Source organism: Cervus elaphus, chromosome 8 (genome assembly GCF_910594005.1).
Source record: "Cervus elaphus chromosome 8, mCerEla1.1, whole genome shotgun sequence".
In the NCBI taxonomy this organism is placed as follows: domain Eukaryota; kingdom Metazoa; phylum Chordata; class Mammalia; order Artiodactyla; family Cervidae; genus Cervus; species Cervus elaphus.
The window spans coordinates 54468219-54493529 of NC_057822.1; the positions used below are offsets into that span (position 1 = coordinate 54468219).

The 25311-nt window shown below is 39.1% G+C and overlaps 1 protein-coding gene across 3 annotated transcripts in view; it reads left to right on the plus strand.

Annotated features, from left to right (window-relative positions):
* Positions 1 to 1065: 1065 nt before the first annotated feature.
* STAT4 (signal transducer and activator of transcription 4) overlaps positions 1066 to 25311 on the plus strand; it is a 99189-nt gene continuing 74943 nt past the window's right edge. Inside the window, exons 1-3 of one of the 3 annotated variants that reach the window (XM_043910541.1) lie at positions 1066 to 1322; positions 3977 to 4105; positions 5388 to 5532. In XM_043910541.1, coding sequence (XP_043766476.1) covers positions 3978 to 4105; positions 5388 to 5532 — 273 coding nt within the window. In that variant the 5' untranslated portion in view covers positions 1066 to 1322; position 3977. The remainder of the gene's footprint in view (positions 1323 to 3976; positions 4106 to 5387; positions 5533 to 25311) is intronic. The other 2 variants (XM_043910542.1, XM_043910540.1) reach the window with 2 other exon arrangements.

Genomic DNA, 25311 nt, shown 5'->3' on the forward strand with positions numbered 1-25311 from the left:
AGATGTCTGACTTTGGGGTTGATTGACTTGTTCTTTGTAAGGGAGACGGGTGGTAAATTTAATCACATGATATCTCCTGAAAGAGGAGAAGAATCCTCTGTGATGCTAGTTAGCACCATGTTATGAAGCAAGGCCTTTGACCTTGGCAGATCTCTCTAGACATGTGCGTGAACAGATTGAGTTGTTCTTTCTACCTCCTTCAGTCTATCTTCCGTTTTTGTTTTGTTTTGTTTTTGTCTTTATTTTCCTGAACTTTAGTAGGACTCAGTGGATGTTAACATCTGGCTCAGAGATGAAAAGAAAACAGCACAAAGGAGGCAGTTGAACCCCCCAGGTTCTTAGCCAGTCTTCGCAGGTAAATCAATGAGAAATTCGGATCACCTCTCTGGGCACCCCCATCTCTTCAGATAGGAAAGAGGAGTCAGAAACAGAAGAGGCCAGGGCTCCCTCCAGCTCTGGGGTTCTAGAACCAGTCTACCTCACAAAGGAAGAAGCACATCCCCCTGGCAACCAGGCGTCGCTACTGGGTAGGGGAGGATGATTCTGGGCTGGTAAGGGCAGGTGTCCACCTGCGCAGGAGCTGGCCCCAGCCGCTAGGTGAGGTTGTCCTCCTGCTGGTGAGCAGACCCTGTTAGGATCCGCACACAGTGAAGTCTTCCATTGGCTGTTTTCATCCTGGCGACCCACCCCTTTCATCCCTGGGGCTGGCTCCCACCGTGGTGAGTGGAGACTGTAGGGAAGAAGCCGGGAAGCCTGGAATTTAGGTCGGTGCAAGTAAGTCTGCGGGCTTCCCTGATGGTTCAGTTGGTAAAGAATCTGCTGGCAATGCTGGAGACCTGGGTTCGATCCCTGGGTTGGGACGATCCCCTGGAAGAAGGCATGGCAACCCACTCCAGTATTCTTGCCTGGAGAATCCTCCTGGCGGGCTACAGTCCATGGATGGAGTCGCAAAGAGTCGGACACGACTGAGCGACTAACCGCGGCACAAAAGTCGGCAGGGGCTCAGTCTGGGGAAACCGGAAGAAAAAGAGCGTGCGGCCCTGACAGCCTCGGGCCACGGGGAGTGGCTGGAGTGATTGATGGGGATGAGGAGCGGGCGCCCCGCGTGGTGGCTCCAACCTGTTTCTGCTCTTTAGCGTTTCTAGAATAGACAGTGGGTGGGAACGACCCAAGTAAAGTACCGGAGGTTCTAACACTGACGCACAGGAAAGCCTCAAGTGGGAGGAGAAATGCAAATTCCCTCTGACGGAGGCGTCAGCGGCTAGGTCCTGGGGCGCCGCGCAGGGCGATTCCGACCGTGGACGCGGGCAGAGGGAGCCAAGGTAAGGAGGCAGACCGCACCTTGGCGTGGCTTCTCTGGAGGAAGGCGGGACAGGACGCGGTTTTGCAGGACGCTGCCAAGCTTTTGCCGCGCGCGTGCTGTGTTGACAGCTACTTCCCGGCACCCTAGCTGAGGAAGAGTAGTCTTAGAAACAAGCGGTAGACTCCATGATTCAAAGGTGCGCGGTGGCGCGGGTCTTTCCGCGGCGAGACCCCCGCACTCTGCCCGGGAAACCGTGAACCTGGGTGGGTGAGACCGCGGGAGCTGCAGCGGGGGTGTGTCCGCGCCGCGTGTGGTCCCCCGCTTCGCTTTCTTAGCCAGCTGCTCTTAACTCGCATGCCTGGCGTTAGATTGCTTGCCTGGGTTTCAGCCAGAAGCCCGCAACTGAGGTAGCTAGTGATTGAGGCTTTGATAAGAGCAGGTCGCCCCCTTTTCACAGAACCCCAAAGCGGCAGCGTTAGCTCCCAGGCGGTGGGACAAAACGCCCGTTTATCAGGCTTCTTCTAGGGCCAGGCATTCAAAGAGACTAGGCAGGCACTCGGTCTTCAAAAGAAATGCTCGGTAGTTTTCTTGGGATGGGTGATTTAGCCCTCAGAGAGAGAAGGTGTTTTTAGGTCCTTTAAAGGCATTACTAGAAGCTGCAACAGAAAAGCGTGTCCTGAGACTATAAACCTGTCTTTCCCCCGTTCAGCCTTGAGTTCAGCTCTCTGGAGGGTGGACTCAGATCCTAGGAGTGATCTAACTTTAGGATGGGTTCAGTCCACTTAATTCTTAGTTAGAAAATAGATTTTCATCCAAATCATAGCAGAGATTGAACAATAGTGGCAGTTACAATTGTAATGCTATTCTCAGCACCTGTTCTTTTTGTCATTCCCTAGAATAAACTGATAGAGCAGAGCCATGGGGATAGTAGCATGGGAACAAATGTTGAAATTTTGAGAGGAATATGTGTACACCCAGCATCAGGAAAGACAACCATGTGTGGTGTCAGGAGACCTCAGGTTGTTCCTTAAGAGCTGCGTGTCTTGGGCAAGAGTCATTTTGCCTATATGTCCCTCAGATTTTTGTTTTTCCATTTTAAAGCTAGAATAATGCTAGCCACCTGTGCTATTTACAGCATCCAGAGACCCACTCATTCTTCTATTAATGAGTACTTACTGAGCACTTTCCCCTAGGATTATATGTGTAAATATAAAGTGATAGGAAAGTGAACATTTTTTTCCAGTCGCTTTATTTTAGCAAAACATTGGCATTAATGTTTTTTAAATACAAAAGGTGCCCCTGAAATGGTTCCCTTTGAAACCTGAGAAATTTATCATCATAATGTTCTGTAAGCGAAAGGAAATCTTAAGCAAAAGGATCTGTAATCTTAAGCAAAAAATCTGTAAGCAAAAGGAAATCTTCAACAGCGTAAGTTGAAACACCATTGTGATTGATTACATAAAAGGTTTTTTTTTGTTTGATCTAGAATTAGTGACAAAACTATAAAAAATTTGACTTTGGGAAAAGTAAAATACTGTAATTTCAAGGAGAGATGTCATATTCATTTCCTTGAGTTAAGAAATACATCTAAAGCTTCTAAACTGGACAGAATGGGGTTATGTTGGGGAAACACATACTTTTGTTTTAAGACACATTGCCAACTACGTAACAAGTGGTTTCTTCTTCAGTATGTTAAGGGTTTAACCACTGTCAGATACACATCAGAGACTGGTTAAAAGTAGACTTCAAAAGCTTTTCCCAGCAATAGTTGATCATTCCAGAGAGAAATAAAAATATTTATTTGTTCAGAGGTATTTTGAACTGAAAAAAAGCCCACGTGAAACTCTTCATGTAGGTAAGACTGAGACTAGAAGTCTAGGAATATGACTGACTCTTAGAAGCCAGACAAATCTGAAATAAAAAGGGATTGGGCAATTTTATATAAAATAAGCTTTTATTGGGTAGTTCTCACATCAGGTGTCCCTGGTGGCTCAGATGGTGAAGAATCCACCTGAAATGCGGGAGACCCAGGTTCAGTTCCTGGTTTGGGAAGATCCCCTGAAGAAGGGAATGGCAACATACTCCAGCATTCTTGTTCATGGAGAATTCCATGAACAGAGGAGCCTGGTGGTCTGCAGTCTGTGGAGTCACAAAGAGTCAGAAAGACTGAGCGGCTAACGCTACAGCACATATAAAGCCTTTAAGAGGGATCTTAGCAGATATAGTTTAGTTTGTTGTTTGCCTTCAAGTTGCTCTAAGTCTAATAGTGAGAAAGGAGCACAGAATAGGGAAGGAGGTTGTTGAGAATACACATCTGTGTAGACAGATGTGAGGGGTTTTGAGGGGGAATGAAAGCTTTCTAGAGAAGGTGGATCAGATGTTTCTTTTAGAACAAAGAAAGGCATGGCTTGGGGTAGAGAAAGAATCCTTTTTCCTTCCTTAGGAATGCCTTAGGAAAAAGCTCAGAACTGCATTATCTTTGGATTGAAAATATTTTCTTGTTTCTGTTTTCTTTAATTGAGTGACTATAAAATAAATTTTTTCTCCAGTTATTTAATGGATAACATTGTCTTTGTCCGAAGTCCAAAAAAAAAAAAAAAAGGAAAAGAAAACATGTACCATAGTTGTTAATTAATATTATTTTTAAATTCTATTGTTTCCTCTTCTTTATAGCATGTCTCAGTGGAATCAAGTCCAACAGTTAGAAATAAAATTTTTGGAGCAAGTTGATCAATTCTATGATGACAACTTTCCTATGGAAATTCGGCATCTGCTGGCCCAGTGGATTGAAAATCAGGACTGGTAGGATCAAACGTTACTGTATTTTCCCTAGAGGACTTACATATGGACTTACTCTATAGTCAGCTTTTAACTCAGTAGATACATTCTTTTCAGGTAAAGAACTTTCTTTGAGGCTTTGGAAAGCTTCCTTAAGGGAGAAGAATCATTGTCCTTTCTGGTTTCATCCATTGTAGATTAAAACTTTATAGTTCTAGTGCTTCATTTTTTATAAGCCAACCCCCAGTGATTTTCTAAGTATTAAAAAACCAAGAAGTAAGTATATTGTTTATATCAGTTCTCCATCATAGACTCAATAAAATAAACATTTTTTTCTTAATATGTTTTACAAACATTTTTGGAAGCTCTATTCACCTTGTACAATTAATTTTTTTTTGCTTTTGTCTTCTTAAAATTTTTATTGTGATTAAAATGCATAACATAAAATTTACCATTTTCACATTTGTTAGGTGTTTAGCTTAGTGGCCTTAAGCATATTCACATTGTTGTGCATCTGTCACCACCATCCATCTCCAGAACTTTTTCATCTTAAAATTGAACTAAAACTGTATACTCATTAAATATTAACCCCTCATTCTTTCCACCCCAGCCCCTGGCAACCACTGTTTTCTGTCTCTGAATTTAACTAGTCTAGGTACTTCATATAAGTGTAGTCACACCAAATTAGTTATTTTGTGACCAACATTTTACTTAGCATATTCTTTCAAGGTTCATTCATATAGCATGTATCAGAATTTCCTTCCTTTTTAAGGTTGAATAATATTTTGTTGTATGCATATACTACATTTCTATATTCACCCTTCAATGAACATTTGAATGATTTCTTCTTTCAGCTATTGTGAATAAAGCTGATTTAAATGTTGATGTACAAATTATCTGCTCAAGTCCCTGCTTCAGTTCTTTTGAGTATCTACCCAGAAGTGGAATTGTATGTAATTTTATGTTTATAATTTGAGGAATCTCCATACTGTTTTCTATACTGGCTGCACAGTTTTCCACTGCCATTGGCTATATACAAGGAAGTTCCAGTTTCACATCCTTACCAAAACTTGTGTTTTCGATAATAGCCATCCAAATAGGTGTGAAGTGATATCTCCTGGTTTGATTTGCATTTCCTTAATGATTAGTGATGTTGAATATACTGTCATATGTATATAATTTAATTTTTAAAACCATTAAATGCTTATCACTGTGGGATATATTTATCACTTTAAAATGATTATGGTAAAAAATAGGCATTTTTATAAGCTATTTCCCGCTGTGTAATAACATTTTTGTTTTTTAGGGAGGCAGCATCTAACAATGAAACCATGGCAACAATTCTTCTTCAAAACTTGTTAATACAATTGGATGAACAGTTAGGCCGTGTTTCCAAAGAGAAAAACTTACTTTTAATACACAATCTGAAAAGAATTAGGAAAGTCCTTCAGGTGAGAATGCATTCTACTTTTTAAAAATATTTGTCTTTATAAGTCTTAAATTCAGTTTAAAAAAATGTAGTCTTATTGTATTTCCATATCAGATTTAAAAGGAAAAAAGCTGAATTCTCTTACGACTTTACATTTTGTGCTCAATTTTATTTCATTACCCAACGTTTGTTTTTCACCAACTTTTGAATCTTAAGATGCCCACAAAGGGGAGGGTATGATTTGCATGTGACTGTTTACTAGTTATGATCAAATTGATGAGAGTCTGGGACGGGGATCTGAAAGATGCTTGTTTCACAGCTGTCTCTCTGAACCTTTCTTGCCTTTGTCTCATATGTAACAAATCAGAGTTGGTATTGTTCTCATTCATAGGTGGAGGCATTATGATCGTATGTCTTCTTCCAGATTTGGTTCAAACTTCACCTTTGAAAGCATTCTTTGGTGTCCTGTTGCTTCCCATTCCAAAAGTTCACCAAGGTGTTCCCATAACACCTGCAACTCTTCTGTGCTGTAGCATTTAGTGTTTTTCTACATTAGTGTTACTTCTGCATTTCTTCTCCCTCAATTTGTGGGTTACTTAAGGCAAGGACTTTAACATTCAGTTTTGAATTCCCAGTGACCACCACAAAGCTGGACATATGGTAGATGTATAATAGTCATTGATTAAACAGATGAATGAATAAGTGAAACAGGGATCTAAAGAATTAAGAGCTGGCTGTTATTGACCTAAACACAGAGATGCTAATGAAGCAAACTCTAAACATGAACTGCTCTATTATTTACAAAGTGCCTATACAATGTATTAGAGAACATGAAATATACATGTACCATTTCTTAGTGATACATCTTTAGAACCTCAAACTTACAATGAATGCATTTTTAGAAGACTTTTCCTAGACTATAATAGAAATATTCTTGATATTACTAACATCTGTGAGAGGGAAATAGATATTAAGTTTTTATTGTTGTTTGGATTGCTATTTTTTAAATTGTTAGTGTTTTATTGTTGTTAGGATTGGATTTTTTTTTCATTGTCATTTTACTGTTATCTTTGCCTTTGTAATCCCCTACAAATTTGCAAGAGACTTGGCTGGGGCAGGAAATGAACTTGTTGCCAGCAGAACAGAGTTTTTCACAGTGTAAAGCAAACTATCTCTTCCAGAGATAAGACATTTAATCTTGGCTTCATTTGCTATTGTTCTAATCAGTGGACCTAAAACAGAGGTTTGGCATACTGGTACCCACAAGTCAAATGTAGCTGTTGCCTGTTCTTGTATGGTCCATGACTAAGAATGGCTTTTGCATTTTAGGGTGTTTAAAAAAAGAGTAAAAGTAAAATAAATAAGTTTGTGACATGAAAATTACAGGAAATTCAAATTTCTATATTTTAGTGGAATGTAGCTTACTTAATTAGTTATGTATTGACTCTGGCTGCCTTTGCACTGCAGTGGCACAGTTGAGTAGTTGTGACAAAGACTGCATGGACCCACAGCCTAAATTAAAAATGTGTGCATGTGTATATGTGTGTGTGTCCGTATTAAGCATACTTATCTGGCCCTTTATAGGAAAGTTTGCTGACCCTTGGTCTTTGCCAGAGGGACATAGATGGATAAAATGGGTGATTCGTGGTCTTTGGAAATTCTGATTCTCAAAATTTGACCTTGGGCAAGTCACTTAATTTTTGTAAATTCTTATATCTTTTCATGTAAATGAGGATAATTATTTGGGATTATAAGAAAAACTAGAGCTTTTATTCTGGCAAAAAAATAATAAGCTTTCAAAAATGGGCCTTATTGTTGATAGAGAAAACAGCAGGATCTTCTTAGTGTTATTCAAAAGTAAGTGTCCAACCCATCATTTTTCTGAGTGGGGATATGATTGTGAGGGAGCCCAAGAACCCACAGTAATTCCCAGTCACATTTCAGCTCAAGCACAAACGTCTCTGCTTATGTCACAGACCTTGCAGCATCTTGTCTCTATTGACCTTTTCAATAAACTGCCCCAAGCTCCTCCACATTGCTGCCCTAGAAACCATAGATCTACTCCTTGTTCCTGAGCACAGCAAGCCCACTCTTGAATGACTCTGAGCCTTTGTCCGTGACAATCTGGTGGCCAGGAATGCTTTGGCATCTCTCTTCCTACGGTCCAGCTCCCAGTCATTCCTAGAGGACTTGTGAAGGCCCCAGGGTGGCAAGGGAGCCTTCACCTCTGCTTCACCCTGCTTTCTCATTCCCCATGGAGCTTGTGCCATAAGATAACCAGCCTCTCATCTGTGGGGGATGTACCTAAGAAGGTCACAAGCTCTTTGAAAGTAAAAATCTGAACTCCTTTTGTGACCTTCCTCTTCCCTCCGGTACCCAGTGTGGTACTAGAAACAAACTAGAAACTACTACAAACTAGAAGCTCCAAAAACAGTTTGATTGGTTAGGATATTTTGAATGGACAAAGCCACTTGCTCTTCCTTTGACTTATAAACTATACTTATTGATATTTGTATTAATTCAAAACAGTAGAAAATAGTGATAAAGAACGTCACCAATGAAGACAAATCTTTTTGGTAAAGCAAGATCCCCTCCCTCAAAATGAAGTAAAAAAAAAACAAACAAACAAAAACCTCCTGCTGAAAGAATATTGACACTATGTTTATCTGGTTTGAACACTTTCATCCTATGGGATTTTAAATGCAATCTATTTTAACTTTTATAGCATAAAAGATCAAACAACATGGTCCCAGGGGAACTAAGCAGGTGTAAGGTAAATTTATTTTAGTGGTTGTCAGAGCAACTGAGGTCTCCAGTTTCAATATTTTAATTTACTATTTATATCCCACCTACTTCTGATAAAAATTTGGAATGGCTTGTTATAAAAGACAAATTAAACAAAACCACTGAACCAAGAGTCAAGGCAATCTCTGAGTTGGAAGCAGTGAACACTGATGTCCAGGTTACCTTAGTCCTTTTAAGGGGAGGCAGCCTCAGATCAAGGTCAGGAGGTAGGTCTATATTGGGTTGAATCCTGATTCTATGACTTGCTTGCTATGTGGGCCAGGGCAAAATGATCACATTCTCTGGCCTTAGTTTCCTCAGTGGTATGAGTGGAATCACAGTGGTATTGACCCCACAAGGATGTTAGGAGCATTAAAAAATTGTAGAACATGTAGTAAGGACTGCGTTAGGATTTGCTAAAAATAAATATCTGGGCCAGATATTTCAAGAACGCTTCACTCTGTTCTTGGGGCTTATTTTTTAAACTAATAGAATTTATTTTTTAGAGCAGTTTTAGATTTAAGGAAAATTGAATAGAAAGTAGAATTCTGTATATGCTCCCTCTCCACCTGCCTCTCCCTAATTTCTCTTATTATCTGGCAATTTTTTGTACTTTGTTTCAGTTGATGAACCTATTATAGTACATTGTTACTAAAGTCCAAGATTGCATTAGCATTTACTCTCTGTGGTATACAATTCTGTAGGTTTTGGCAAGTGCATGATGTATTGGATCCGCTATTTCAGTTTCACTGCCCTAAAAGTTTCCTCTGCTCCACCAATTTATTCATCCTTCCCTCCCCATGCCCCAGCTCCCAGCAATCACTGATCTTTTTACTGTATAGTTCCACCTTTTTCAAAATGTCATATAGTTGAAATCATACAGTATGTAGACTTTTCAGATTGACTTTCCTCACTTATTAATATGTTTTAAGTTTCCTCTGTGGCTTTTTGTAGCTTGGTAGCTTTTTTTAAATCGCTGCATGATAATTCCTTTTTATGGAGGTACTACAGTGTGTTTATATGTGTTGAGGAATTATAAACAAAACTCATATTAATATTTATGTGCAGGTTTTTGTGCATTGAGTTTTTAACATATTTTTAGCACCTTGGAGTTTGATTACTGGATCTTTGATTTTCAATTGAAAATCTCTTTTGTTTATTCATCTTCCTGTCTGGGTCTTAGTCTGTTCTGGATGTTATAACAAAATACAACTGACTGAGTAAATTTTATATAAAAGACATTTATTTTTCACAGTTCTGGACAGGAAGCCCAAGATCAGGGTGCTGGCGTGTTCAGTGTCTGACTCAGCTTTATTGTAACCTCACAAGGAGGCTCTCTAGGTTCTCTCTTAAAAGAATGCTAATCCCATTCAAGGAGCTCTGCCCTTGCGATCTAATCATTTATCAGAGGCTCTACCTCCTAATGCCATCACTTTAGTGGGTAGGGTTACAGCATATGCATTGGGGAGTCACAAATATTTAGCCTCCAGCAACCTTTTACTGTCTCTTTTCCTCAGATAAAATGACTTTAAAATAATTAAAATGGTGCATATCCGTAATTTTAAAAATTGAGGCAATATAAAATATGCAAATAAAATATGAAATAATACAAAATCTACTGCTAAGATATAACCATATTAATATTTGATAAACATCATTCCTAACATCACTCTCTCTCTCATTCCGTATGATAGATAGTAGAGCAGGCTACTATTAACATTTTATACTCAGTTGCTGTCAGTATCTTTGTAGCCTCCTGTTTCCCCACCCCCAATTCCTCTCTGCTCTCTCCTCATTCACAGTAATCACTAATCTAAATTTTGCATTTATCAGTCTCTTTCTTTTCGTTACAGTTTATCATATATTGGCATCTTTAGATGATATATAGGTTTGCAAGTTACCAAATGCCACGTAAATAGAATCACATTTTTTATCCTATTCACATAAATAGGATCACATATTTATTCTTCATGACTTTTCTTCATGCAACATAATTCCTGAGATTCACCCATGTTGATGTACACAGCAGTGGTTCATTCATTTTCATTGCTACACAGTATTCCATTGTGTGACTATGTCATAGTCTATTTGTTTTAATGTTGATGGTCACTTGGGTTATTTCCAGTATTTCTTTGCTATTTTAGACACTGTGGTCTGAATATTCTTGTGTGTACCGCTTGGTGCATGCAGTTCTCTGAGACATAGACCTGGGAGTGAAACAATGAATCTTGGGTTATGTATATCTTTAATTGTACTAGATCATGCCAAAATTGTTTTCCAAAAATAGTTATACAAGTTTACACTCTCCCAGTAGAGTAAGAATTCTGGTATTCTTGTCCATACGTGTAATGGACACGTGCCTACATGTATTCATAGTTGCTAAGTCACGTCCAGTGACTCTTTTCGACCCCATGGACTGTAGCCCTCCAGACTCCTCTGTCCATGGGATTTCCCAGGCAAGAATATTGGAGTAGGTTGCCATTTCCTCCTCCAGGGGATATTCCTGACCCAGGGATTGAACCCGCATCTCCTTTGTCTCTTGTGTCTCTTGCATTGGCAGGCAGATTCTTTACCACTGAGCCACTGGGAAGCCCAGTGGACATATATCATGTACCAATCTGGTGCTATATCCATCTAATGTCTTCAGTTTAGTTTATTCTTTGTCTAGCTTCTTTATTCAAATACTTAATTTCCAGCCTTTTTTTCCTTATACATGAATTTAACACTATACGTTTTTGAGTGGGAGAAATGGTCTATATACTTTAATATGGTGCTCTTGTTCATATCTAATCTAAATGTTTCATTAGTCCAGTTTTGACTTCTGTTTCTAGCTAGCTAAACTTAAAAATGATCTCACTAAAAATACATAAAAATGATAGATAAAATGTAAGACTTTAAATGCATAGATAAATTTATCACAAATTAAGGCAAGTTATAGAACAAAAAGGGCTTCCCCAGTGGCTCAATGGTAAATAATCTGCCTGCACTGCCGGAGAAGCAGGAAGATCCTCTGGAGGAGGGCACAACAACCCACTCCAGTATTCTTGCCTGGAAAATCCCATGGACAGAGGAGCCCAGTGGGCTACAATCCATAGGGTCGCAAAGAGTCAGACGTGACTGAAGCAACGAGCACACACATACACAGAGAACCAAAAAAATTTTAAACTATGAAACAGAACTGTGTGTAGGACCTGAACTTGTGGCTGTCATGCATCCTGTCATTTATCCATGTGCATGCGTGGTAAGTAACTTCAGTGGTGCCTGACTCTTTGTGACACTTTGAACTGTAGCCTGCCAGGCTCCTTTGTCCACGGGACTCTCCAAGCAAGAATACTGGAGTGGGTTGCCATGCCTTCCTTCAGGGGAATCTTCCCAACCCAATGATCGAACTCGAGTCTCTTATGTCTCCTGCATAGGCAAGCAAGTTCTTTGCTACTAGCACCACCTGGGAAGCCCATCATATATCCTTAAACTCTAGAAATACAGGCCCCAAGCATGGTAAATAAAAAGAAAGTATGGGACACCAGAGAGAAAGAAAAGATCCTGAAAGTAGCAAGAGAGCCCAAATATATTACCTACTTAGAAATGAGAAAAACTGAAAGCCAAGTTTAAAACAGTATCAAGTGAGATAAGAGTGTAGTATCTTAATATCCAGAAACTTAGAATTCTATACCCAGCTCAATTATTATGCAAAATTAAAAGTTTTGTATAATACTATACAAAATCTACAACGGTATGCTCACAGAAGAAATTACTAAAAGAAATCAGAAACAGATGGTAAGCACACATGTTAAAATTTCAAAAGTTTCACTGCAAAAAAGTAAAAATAGAGTACATGAAAGGTTGAAAATGTGCAATAATATATCAGAAAAAACCATTCACTATGTGAATCAAACTTAGCAGTTCTAAGCCAAACTATAGTTTTTACAAGGATGTATCTAAAACATGAAATAAAAAACTGGTGAGATCAAAGGCGTGAGCCTGGGCTGCCTTGTATAGAATCTTGTGGGCCCTGGTCAAGATTCTGAGTCTTATTCTGAGTGTGATGAGGAGCCATTGAGAGGTTTGGGCAGAGGTGTGACATGAACTGATTTCTGTTTTTCAAAGCTTACTCTGATTTTTAAATGAACTGTAGTTAGTCAAGAAAGAATCAGGGCAACCTGTTAGAAAATTCCGTTGATTTTTGAAAGCAGTATACTGAGTCAATCTTTTTCTATTATTGGGGTTTATCAACTCTTAAACTTCTAGAAGTTTTTGCTTTGTGTATTTGTTACTATGTTGTGAGGAGCATAAGTACAAAATAGTATTGGTGAATTCAACTTAAAAAAATTAACTTAAAATATCCTCTTTGACCCGTTTGTTATATTTGCATTTTGAAATTTTATTGTGTGGCTTTCTTTTTGTTACTGTTTGCCAATAGGCAAATGACTCTATCTTTCCATTTTCATACTTTGTCACTTTGTACTGAGTATTTTATAAATATCACATAGCCAATCTCATTATCTGGTCAACAAATATTAGACAAGTTCTTATTATATTATCAGTTACATCTTAAGCACTAGGAATACAATTGGAGGAAGTCATGACGTTTACATGTAAAAAATTCACACCTCCTATGTTTTGTTTTTAACTTATAGGAGCCTCAATGGCTGTCCGTCACAAATTAGTATCAGGAAGTAAGAGGAAACAGACAATAGCAAACTTGTCTGATTTAAAAAAAAAAACAAACCTCCATTAGAAGGCTGAGTTCAGGGTTTTGGTGATTAACTCTGTGGTTTGTAGTCCCATCACCTACAGAATATTTTTCACCCACCAGGGTAATGAGTCTGTTAGTGAGAGTTTTAGACTCTATGTGTGAGGGGGCACAAGCAAGTGCAAACCACACCTAACATGTTCTATTCTCTACACTCTTGTGGCCTCTTTGTCAGAGGTGTTTGGATTTGCCTGAACAAAAATACATTTTGGGGTTGAAAGGTCCTCTAAAGTTGGGTAAACTGTGGTTCCTTCTGGTCCAGTCTGTAAAAATCCTACTGTTGGTTCTGAGTATCAAGCAGAGTGAGATTTTTGACATGACAAGGTAGAAGATTAGAAGCACATTTTTGCAATGTGATGGAGAAAAAAGTTTTTTTTTTTTTTAAAACTATTGAGTGGCTCTGAATCTACCAGATGGTCTCCTCTAACTCATGCTGCTTTCTTAGTTCACTCCTCTTCCTTCCCCTATGTACACCACATACAAGAGAGGTGACGAGGTGACTTCAGCCTCCAACCTGAACAGAGCCTGGTGTAGCCAGTCGGTGTTAACTCTGAAGGAGCCAAATGAAAGCTTCAGTCCTTCAGGGTATTTTCTACACATGGGTAGCAGCCAGTTTGTCATTTTCATGCCACAGTTATTTTCCCAAATCCTCAGGACACATCCCTATTTTCCTTCTGAGATGCCAGTATCACAATGCTCACATTTCAAAAGCTAAGAGACCTGCAAGCCATGCCATCTAAGATGAAGTGTGAGTTAGGGGTCAGGACTTTGTTTGCTGCATAATCTGGGACAGCCAACAGAAGGTGGGTAGTGTACATCACAATGCTCATGCACATCTCACTAAACTGGAAATCCCAGGTGATCAACTCAAGATCCCACCCACCTGAGACATCATTCATGGATCATTTTTTGCATATTCCTCCAAGCCTGTATCTTATCCAGGCCTGCCAGGATTGTTCTCCCTCCTTATTAAGTCTTCTTTCACAGTGTATCCTGTGTCTGTAATGATTTGTTCTTTCCCTCTTATGAAATAATCATTTGTTTATAGTCCATATGTCTTTAAGTTCCAAATGATGATTTGGATTTCTTACAGTCACAATAGAGTTGGGAACAATTGAGCTGGTTCTAAGAGGACGATTCAGAACTCTGACAAGAAGAAGGGAGGGAAGGGAATCATGTACAGAGGGATAAGCAGGAGCAGGAATACAACAGGGGAATGAATCCCCATCCCTCAAACAAGCTTGGCACTTCAAGCATTAACAGGGACCTTGTATGAGGTCCATCTAGTCAAGGCTATGGTTTTTCCAGTGGTCGTCATGTATGGATGTGAGAGTTGAACTATAAAGAAAGCTGAGCGCCGAAGAATTGATGCTTTTGAACTGTGGTGTTGGAGAAGACTCTTGAGAGTCCTTTGGACTGCAAGGAGATCCAACCAGTCCATCCTAAAGGAAATTAGTCCTGAATATTCATTGAAAGGACTGATGCTGAACTGAATCTCCAGTACTTTGACCACCTGATGCGAAGAGCTGATTCATTTGAAAAGAGCCTGATGCTGGGAAAGGTTGAGGGCAGTAGGAGAAGGGGACGACAGAGGATGAGATGGTTGGATGGCATCACTGACTCAATGGACATGAGTTTGGGTAGGCTCCAGGAGCTGGTGGTGGACAGGGAGGCCTGGCTTGCTGTGGTTCATGAGGTTGAAATGAGTCAGACATGACTGAGCAACTGAACTGAACTGAACTGAAGCAGTTTGGACTTTGGCAATGGGGAGCTATCAAAGGTTTTTGAGCCAAGTGGAACATGAATGTAGGTTTTTTTGAAAACATATATAGAGCAATCTTTCTCTCTAGAAAGACCCATCCCTTATCTGCTGTAGGCAAAATAATTTTGGAGAATTTCCTAAGACTTAAAGCTTTTTCTTTCCTCATTCCAGCTCCTATTCTCCCTCTCCTCAAATCATCTAAATTTAGAGATTGGATAAGTTTTATTTCCCCTCATACAAAGCCTAGCTATAGTGTTCCCAAGAAAAGAAAAAAAAATCTATTTGATTTTTAATGTAGACCAACTTTTAAAATCTTTATTGAATTTGTTACAATATTGTTTCTGGTGTTTTTTTTTTTGTTTTTTTTTTAAGTGTTTCTTGGCTTTTTGAGTCCCGAGGCATGTGGGAGCTTAGCTCCTCATCCAGGAACCAAACTCACACCCGTGTGCAACGGAAAGCGAAGTTCCAACCACTGGACTGCCAGAGAAGTCCCAAAACTAAACATGAAGCTCATGAAATTTATCCAAGAGCTATCATGGAAAGTCCAGACATAAAGATGAGGCCTGAATCTGTCAGCCTGACAGACTGTAACAGAAACTTTTAGAGGAGCTGCCAAACCCCAGAGAAAGCAGTCACCCCCAAGAATATAATTAAATAGATTTCTAAAGCCCCTAGTATGATGACTAATATCACCATTGAGAACGTGGGTGGAGAGACACAGATGCCAGTTGGGGAAGAGGATATGAAAATGTTAAGTGTCATAAGCTGATGTTTACTATCCATGGGTTCCTTTTGCTGATGGCATCATGGTGACTGAAGAAAAAGCTGAGCAGATGTTCATCTTAAAAGTGGGATAATTGTATCATTCTGCTAGCAGTTGTTGTTTTTTTTTTAATTAGTTTATTTTTTTAGTTGTCCTCATCTCATGGAGATGAAGACTTATAGGAAAGCTTGGTTAAACTGTTCCAAATTCATTGTGACCTGGAAACTTTCCAAAGAGATACTTAGTCAAAACCAAGGTAATTTATAAGACTTGTTTGTTGCCTTGGTGTTTGCTGCTTTAAACATTTTTGTACAAGTTTAGTAAAAGCATAAAAATTGGAGCAAAAATAAACAATCCACTTATAAACAAGTTAGTATAATCCAAGTTTGTAAGAAACCATTTTATTTTAGCTTTAAAACTGTGATCTGAGTGAATAATGATCAAGTTGCTATCTAAAATTAGTATATAATTAGATTTAGTTCATAGTGCCTATGTGTTAAGCCAATTCAGTCATGTCTGACTCTGTGATCCTGTGGACTGTAGCCCACCAGGCTCCTCTGTCCGTGCAGTTTCTCTAGGCAATAATGCTGAAGTGGGTTACCATTTCCTGCTCCAGGGATAGAACCTGTGTCTCTTATGTCCCCTGTATTGGCAGGTAGGTTCTTTACCACTAGCACCAGCTGGGAAGTTCTCAGTTCATAGGCATTGAATAATTGCCTTTAATTGATCCAAATAATTTTAAAGGTATCAATTGTGAGTTGTCAATGAAAAGTTCATTGTTTGGGAAAGAAGCTATTTTCTCACCAAGTCACCAGTTCCCCTCTGGGCTTCTCTTACTGATTTCTCCAGAAATGACCTGGGGAACAGAAGATTTGCTCAGTTGACACCTATCTCTCACACTGCTGCTGCTGCTAAGTCGCTTCAGTTGTGTCCGACTCTGTGCGACCCCATAGACGGCAGCCCACCAGGCTCCCCCGTCCCAGGACTTCTCCAGGCAAGAACACTGGAGTGGGTTGCCATTTCCTTCTCCATCTCCCACAGTACTTCCTTTAAAAACAAATCAGGGTATAGAGCCAAATATTTGGTACTTGGTTGCTGCACTCATTACCATAGTCCTGTGATTGGCTACCTTGGTCAAGAACGTAATGACGTCACTCCCTGTGCGCTGAGTACACAGCGAGGCGCTAACACGGTACCGGTAGCCAAGAACTATGCTCACCAGAAACGTGAAGACCCTCCTGTGTGCCTGGGGAGTCAAGAACCTGCCTGTTTTCTGTCCTTTAATCTGTCATCTGTCTCAGTTGCAAGATGTGGAAATGAGAAAATAAACAGTACCATATCAAACTAAAAAAAAAAAAAAACAAAAACAGCCAACTGCCTTTTCTACTTACCAGGTCTTCATAACTTACCTCATTTCTGTCAAGATTTCTTTTGGGAAAAATTAATATCTCATTGGTTCTCTGTAGTTCAATATATCATCAACTCAGTATTTCTCCTCCTCTGGACTCTTCTGTATCTTTCTCTGAACAATAAATAGTCTTCCCAGAAAAAGAGGTAGAGATGATAGACAGACAGAGGCTTCATGGCAACAGTGTGGAGCATAGAGGAGCAGAGGTGAACATTTAGGCACAGAGACCTGTCCAGACATTATTGCAGTCGTTCAAGGGATGTTGAGCTGGGCAATGACAAGGGTGAAAAAAATGTGCTGGAGTCGTGAGATAATTTGGTAAAAGAATGTATCAACGAGTGGATAGATATGAATGTGTGAGAGGGCGGAGCAAGAAATGAGAGATGATTGAGAGTTTTAGTTTGGGTTACTGTATGATGTTGATGCATAATGATTAGGTTTGGGGCCGAAAGTGGGATGACAAGATGGGTTTGTTAAATTCTAGTGGAGTACAGCAGAAAGTTAATGGGAAGTAACTGGAACTAATGTGTCTGCATGCTTACCTGTTTTCTCCACAAGGCTGTGAGCTCCTTGGCGTGTTCATCTCTGCATTCCCAGAGTTTGACACAAGCCCAGCACATAGTAGGGGCTCAGCACCTCATTTAATCAGCAGTGTAGTCGATGTTGAAACCGTGACTCTCTCCTGCTACAATCAGTATCCTAAATAAAAGGAGCAAATGTCATGGCATCATTGTGACTGCAGTTTAGCGTCCATAAACTCAACTTTGATAATAAAACTTTCTTGCTGAAATCACCAGTTTCTAAAGATGAAGGGGATTGGGTTTGGGAACACGTGTTTTTTAGAGTGTGTTGTACATGTGAGAGAATTTGGACTGGATGGGACCAGAAGCAGCAAAAGCTGAGAAACCTTTGAGGAAAGGATACAAAACCACAGTCTAGAGTTTTTATTCTTATATAAATATGTATTTAATATGCCCAGTATGATGATTTGATATACATGTACATAATGAAAAGATTACTGCAGTCAAACTAATTAGTATTATCTCAGTTATCACTTTTGTGTGTGTGATAAGAGCACCTGAAATCTACTCTCAGTATATTTACATTATTTGATACAGTATTAACTATAGTCAATCTTGCTGTACATAATTGCAACTTCCTCACTCTTCCACTACCCCCAAACTTCTGGCAGTCACCTAAAACATCCATATAGTTAAATCTTTCATTTCTCCTGGCAATGTTTTTCAGTGTTCTTCCGTAGGTCTTTCCTATCTTATGGATGTACCTTACTTTACCCAGCCTTCTAGAACCGGGCATCTAGTTTGCAGTTTTCACTCCACTGCATCTCTACAAGTACAATGAAATTTAAAACCTCACGTCTGTCTTTTGCTTGTCATTTTAAGTTCTATAATTATCATCTTAAAGTGCTGTATTGGTATTGAACATTATTCATTCTCCCCCTCCTATATTCTCATCTATAAGCAAGAAGCCAAAGGGCAAAAAAAAGATTACCAAGGGTGTCCCACCCTTTGGTTTTTAAAACCACAGCTGAACCACTTCAATCTATTTCCTGTTATTTAAAATCTCTAGGGAAGGCTACTGCGTGAACACACTTTGTAGCTTTCCAGTACCAACATGGTTATCAGAAAATGCCTTCTTTTGTCATTTTGCTATAAATTAAACCCATTTTCCCATTGTTCGCTTGTCAGTGAATGAAAGAACTTATTGAATGGAAGAATATCTGATTTTTATTTTTTAAAAATAGTTCTCCATGAATTAGAAAACAAACTGTATTGAGGGGCCTATTAATTTCCCATGTTTTTAACTCTTTTTAGCTCTACATATTGGTCCTAAACTCCAACCTTGCAAATCAACTAATAAACATGCGCTTGTTGGTAATCTGCTCTATAAGAGCCCTTTTAATAAGCATGTGAACACTTTAGCTTCAGGTCTCCTCTCAAAGGCAGCCAACTTTCCTGAGTTATTAAGCCTCAAACAACACACATTCAGAGCCTTATAGGTGGTTTATCTCTGAGTTCCTGTAGGTTATATCTTTATGCTGATGTAGTTCAATATTATAACTACTGATTTTTAAAGAACTTTATTTTTTATCACAAAAATATTTGTGTATTGGATACACATCCAATAATGAAACTTTAGAAAACATAGATAAATAATAAGGAAAAAAGAATCATCTGTAATCCCATCTTTAACTGATAACCTCTGTTAACATGATAGTATTATAAAATAGTATATTATAGTGTATTTCCTACCAATGATTCTACTCAAATATATCTTTTAACTTAAAAAAAAATTGGTATTGTTTTATATCCTTTCTAAGCTTGCATGCGTGTGTGCATGCTAAGTTGCTCCAACTGAGACCCTGTGGACTGCAGCCCGCCAGGCTCCTCTATCCATGAGGATTCTCCAGGCAAGAATACTGGAGGAATGCCATGTCCTTCTCCAGGGGATCTCCCTGATCCAAGGATCAAACCTGCATCTACTGCTTTGGCAGGCGGGTTCTTTACCACTAGCGCCACCTGGGAAGCTTAATACAGTTAAAGAATCATCCAATCAACCAACCATGGAATAGCATTCCATGCCATTAAATATTCTTTTTCAGCATTATTTATATTCACCTATTATTTGGATATTTACTACTTTTTCCTATTTTTCAACAATATAACAAGTGAAGTGCACATGTTGTTTAGTGACTAAGTTGTGTCTGACTCTTTTTGTGACCCCATGGACTGTAGCCTGCCAGACTCTGCTGTCCATGGGATTTCCTAGGCAAGAATACTGGAGTGGGTTGCCGTTTCCTTCTCCAGGAGATCTTCCCAACTCAGGGATGGATCCCACGTCTCCTGCTTTGTAGACAGATTCTTTACCACTGAGTCACCAGGGAAGCCCCAAAGTATACACATCGGTTATTAAATTTTCATTCATATTTATGATTATTCTGTTAAATGGTGGGTTTTAACACTATGCATCAAAATCACTTATAGAGTTGTTGTTTTTAATACACCCACTGTTGACATGAGTGTAAACTGATATATTAATGAGAATAATACTAGTTACTTTATTAAGCTATCAGACAGTAAGATTTTATTTATCATGCACATAACAGTTAGGTATTGGTTCATCTATAGATAAGTGGGTGGCTTTCATTTTCATTACAATTCAGGGACCCAAGTTCCTTCCACATGGGACTTGGCTATTCCAAAGGGATCTCTTTGGAGATAGACAGGAGCTGGAGAAAGAGAAAGAGCATGAAGTCACAGCCACATCAAGATTCCTTGGCCTAGAAATGACACAGTATATCTATATCCCATTAGCACGAACTAGTTACACACCTTCCACATCATGCAAGGAATGCTAAGCAGTGTAATCTCTGGAGGGACTGCCACTTCACACTTCAAAGGGGAGAGAGGAAGCAGGAATTTGGGGGAACAAGTAGGTATGTTTGCCACATTTGGTAAAACCATTTTTCAAAAGCAGTTTTTCAGTATCAAAGTTTAATGCAACTCATGAATTCCATTTCTGGATATTTATCCTATAGAAGTTCTTACAGAGGTAAAAAGAAGGATATCCATACAATTATGTTCATTGTTTTGTTATTTATAATAGCAAAATGTGAAGATGATCTCCAATGTCCATCTTTAAATAATTCTTTTATCATTGTCCCATCACTCGATTGTGTCTGACTCTTTGCAACCCCATGGAATGCAGCATGAGGCTTCCCTGTCCTTCACCATCTCCCAGAGTTTGCTCAAACTCATGTCCAGTGATGCCATCCAACCATCTCATCCTCTGTCGTCCCCTTCTCCTCCTACCCTCAATCTTTCCCAGCATCAGGGTCTTTTCTAATGAGTCAGCTCTTTGCATCAGGTGGCCAAAGTATTGGACCATCAGCATCAGTCCTTCTAATGAATATTCAGGGTTGATTTCCATTAGGATTGACTGGTTTGATCTCCTTGCCATCCAGGGGACTCTCAAGAGATTTCTCCAACACCACAGTTTGAAAGCATCAATTCTTCGGCACTCAACCTTCTTAATGGTCCAACTCTTAATTCTTAAAAAGTTGAATTATTTCTATTGGATAAACAGCTATTAAAATATTAGATCTGAATATGCTGAAGTGGAATAATGATATATGTTATGGGGTGAAGAAAATGCAGAACAACATATTCTGTGTGATTACCCACAGGGAATGAGGGAAAGAAGTAGAAGATAGACCTGTCAGCAATTTTTAACTTTTCTATTACCTGAAATTAAAAAAAAAAAAAGTCCAGTTGACATGAGTATTTTCAAAAACCAGATTCCCAGACCTTGCCCCAAATCGACAGAATCATAATCTCCAGGGAGTGGGGCCCAGAAATCTGTAGTTCATGTAAAAGCCTCACAAATGATTCTGATAAATTGCCAAGGTTGAGACCACAGCCTTAGGGTAAATTTCTATATGTGGAATTGCTATGTCAAAGGGTATGAAAAATGTCAAAGTTCTTGATCAGAATTGCTAAATTGTCCTTTAGTAATGTACCGTTCACATTCCCACCAGCAGTGTGTGAAAGCTCATTCCATCATCAATGCTGAATGGTGCAAAGTGTTTTAATCTTTGCCAGGCTGATAAATGAAAAATGGTATATCTGATTTATTTCGACAGAAGCGCTTGTTTGTTGCATTTGGTTCTCTTGGGGGACGTTCTGTCCCATCTGTCTTCCTCTTGAATTGTGTAGAAAGATTCATCATGCTAAATTAGCGTTCCATTAAAAATCGCTTGGGGAACTTGTTAAAAACTTCTAGCACCCACTTCCAATTCTGACTGAGCAGGTCAAGAATGTGGTTTGGAGATGTGGATAGGAAGGTAGGACTCACAAAGTTTACAAAGGAGAGACACATTCCAGGCAGAAGCAACAGAAGACAATGTGAACAATGGTGGATGTAGTTTATGAATGTTTCATATGCCTAGAATAGAGGCATTGCTCATGACTTGCTCTGCCTTCTGCTCCCCTTTCCTCCCATCGTCTATTAAGTTCCAGTCCAAGACCTCTCTCTGTGTCATTAAAAATCCACATGATTTCTCCGTCCTCTGTACTTCCCCAGCCCTTTGTCTCCAAACAACTCACCCTGACAATCACATGCTGCAATTACTTTAAATAGATTGGCATTGACTTACAGTAATAAAGATACAGGCTTGTAAAAGTTGTAGAAGTATTGTTTCAGGACAAGAAGAAATGCCCCAGGATAGCCTGGAACATAATCCTGAAGTAAATTACTTTTGTGTTGACACTAAACTAGAAGCATTGCAACTCTGTAGAAGGTGAAATTTGAAGTCAAATGGACTTAAAGAATTAGAAATGAGTGCTTCTCTGTCAAAACAAAACAGAGGGCACTTTTTATCTTCCAAATTGGCAAAGTTTTAAAAACCACTCGGGCTGAGTGCAGACTGAGCAAACCGGGTGATTCTTGTAATCAGACAAGTGTGGGAAAGAGTGCCTTTCCATCAGTGTTCCCACCATTGCCTGCTTATTAGAATCATCAGGAACACATTGAAAAATTCACCATGCTTGGCCAGCCCCACCCCAGAGATTGTTTCAACTGGGTTTTTTTTTTTAACCTCCACAGATGATTATAATGTGTAGCCAAGATGGACATTTGTCAAAAGTAATGCAAAACAACCAGGCGTAGATCTCGCATATAATGTATTTCATTATTTTTTGCCACTTTAAATGCAGGGGATAAGTGAGTTGCTTTTCCAGTGGAAATGGTTCCTAAGGGTTTATTTACCATCTCCCTCAAATCCGTTGTCATCCGTTATGAGAAGTTAGAGTAAATTTACTTTCATTTATTCATTCATTCATCCAACAAGTATGCATTGAGGAGATTGTCAGGAGTCTGCTGATGTTGGGGATATTGACTTCATGGTGTGTATAATCTACCAGAGCAGATGGAAATTAAATAAGTAATTGCAAGTAATTACACTGGAGCTGAATCTGTGAGTAGGCTTCAACCATTATGGACCATTCCCAAAATATGCCATCTTTGTCTTAATTGAATACAGTGTGTTTAAGAACAACTTTTCTAATTCTTTGAGGTTATTTCTTCTATTTTATTTTAAATCTACAGTTATTTTATTAGAAGATAATTTTCTATACTACTCTCAACTTTTAACATTTCTCAACTTTAGTTAGGCTATTTTTTTTTTATTATGACTAAGCTGATTCTTCTTTATGTAAACTTTAGATTGCAAAGTAATTGTATATCAACAAGACCAGCTGATGAGGGTTTGAGTCCAGGTTGGAATGCAGTGGCCAGTATGATCCTGTAAAGAAGGAGATACCAGATCACAGATCTAAAACTATTACATTATCAAACTATTTCCCTCTTGTCAACATAAGTGGACAAAGGGTACATGTGACCCTTGTCTCACATTGGGAATGGAAACAATGGAAGGACCTATCAAGATTTCCATCTGTCAGTCATGGCCCTTACCAAAGTATTTCATGTTATAAGCAGAACACATCCCAAGCAAATGCTGTTTTTCTGACAATCCAGTATCATTCAAAGTTTTTCTCATGATCATAAGGTTCATTTGAATCATGGGTTCCATGACCATAGGTCCATTAATCCCATTTGACTAATCTCTTATTCCTGCAAGAATTAAGCACTACTACATGAAAGACACAATCTTCTCTGGCATTTTCACTTAAAACCTGCTTGAAAAGGTAACAGAAGACATAGTATGTAGAATCGGAGTACATTTTTGGACCCCTCAAGAATTGATGTATACAATTTTTGTATTACTGGTATAATGTACATTAAATGATTCCTAATTTATTAAGGAATTCTTCACTGTGCATTGGTAGGAAGTCATTATTTCTGAGGACCAAGGTTATGTACCAGCCTGGGCCCCCAAATAGTTAAATGTAGCCTAAGATCCTCATTGGAAACATGGAACTATAAGCTATTGCAATTTTGCTACAGTGGGAACATCATTCTGTCCAACTGGACACAGGTGAGTAAAAACCCTAATGAGACACAATAAAAATGATGCATAGGCTTTTGGGGAGTCTGATAAAGTAGCATTAAGCACAAAGCCAATGCAGATGTTTTTCAAAACAGAACTTTCAAAGTCTCGAAGTATGGTTGACAGGCTATGCCTTGCACAAATGCATGAGACTGGGGGACAAACAGGGATCCTTTTTATGAAGCTGTGTGTCCTGCTGTGAGACCGCCTAGGTTGTTTTATTACAAGTCACTTTAAGTCATCCTAGGAACTGCTTTACTTTTCTTCTTTTTTAAACAATTTTTTTTTTGGCTGCATCACGTGGCTTGCAGGATAGTGCCAAGTCCTATCTGCCTGTGAGCCCTAACCCTTCCTCAGCCGAGACATATCCAGTTTTTTATCCTCTTGGATTGGCATTGTTTATGATCCTATCTGACATCATGAGGCGAGACATGACCACCAGCCACAAGGGAGAGTCCAGTGTACACATGACTACTCCAGGTGCAGTTGAGGCATCTTATTGAGTGAGGTCAGTACTTAAAAACTCGTCCAACTTCAGGGCTGTGTATGCTTAACTAAGAAATTATGGAGCTGGGAGAATGGAGTTGTTCTTTTTGCTTCAGTGAGGCTGTACGTGTGAGGAGGCTGTGTTCAAATACTTCTAAAAAAATGATACAAATGAATTTACACAACAGAAACAGACTCACAGACTTTAAGGTTATGGGGTAGTGGGGAGGGATAGGTTAGGAGTATGGGATTGACATGTACATACTACTGTAATTAAAGTAAAATGCCTTTCAATGAAAAAACAATTCTTACAAGAACGAGGTGAAAGCACATTAACTAAAAGGAAGTACCCCTCAGTGCTCAGTTTGGAACAAAACCTAAAGTTTAAATTAGCCTTTTACCCTTTCCATCATCCTGCTTGAAGTCATGAAGAAAAACTAAAGGACACAATACAGATTCAATCCAGCTCCTCCTTCAGAGCCCAGATCAAATCACACTCTCTCATTGGATTGATCTCTCACTCCTAAGAAGAGCTATTTTCTTATCTGGGCTTTGAACAGTAACTTTGTTCACACCACTAATAAAGCAGACATGTCATGGCTGTTTACATATCTATATTTTCTATTAGATTGTAAGTTTTGGAGAGCAAACAGCCTGAAATCACTTTAACAAATGGTCTTTTAGTGAACTGGTTTTTGATCAACTGAAATTATATGACAGTAGAATTGTGTTTTATTCAACTTTCCCCATCACTTAGCACAATCTCTGGCACATAGCAGATGTTCCTTAAGTGTTGGAGGAATTGAAAACCAGGTAAT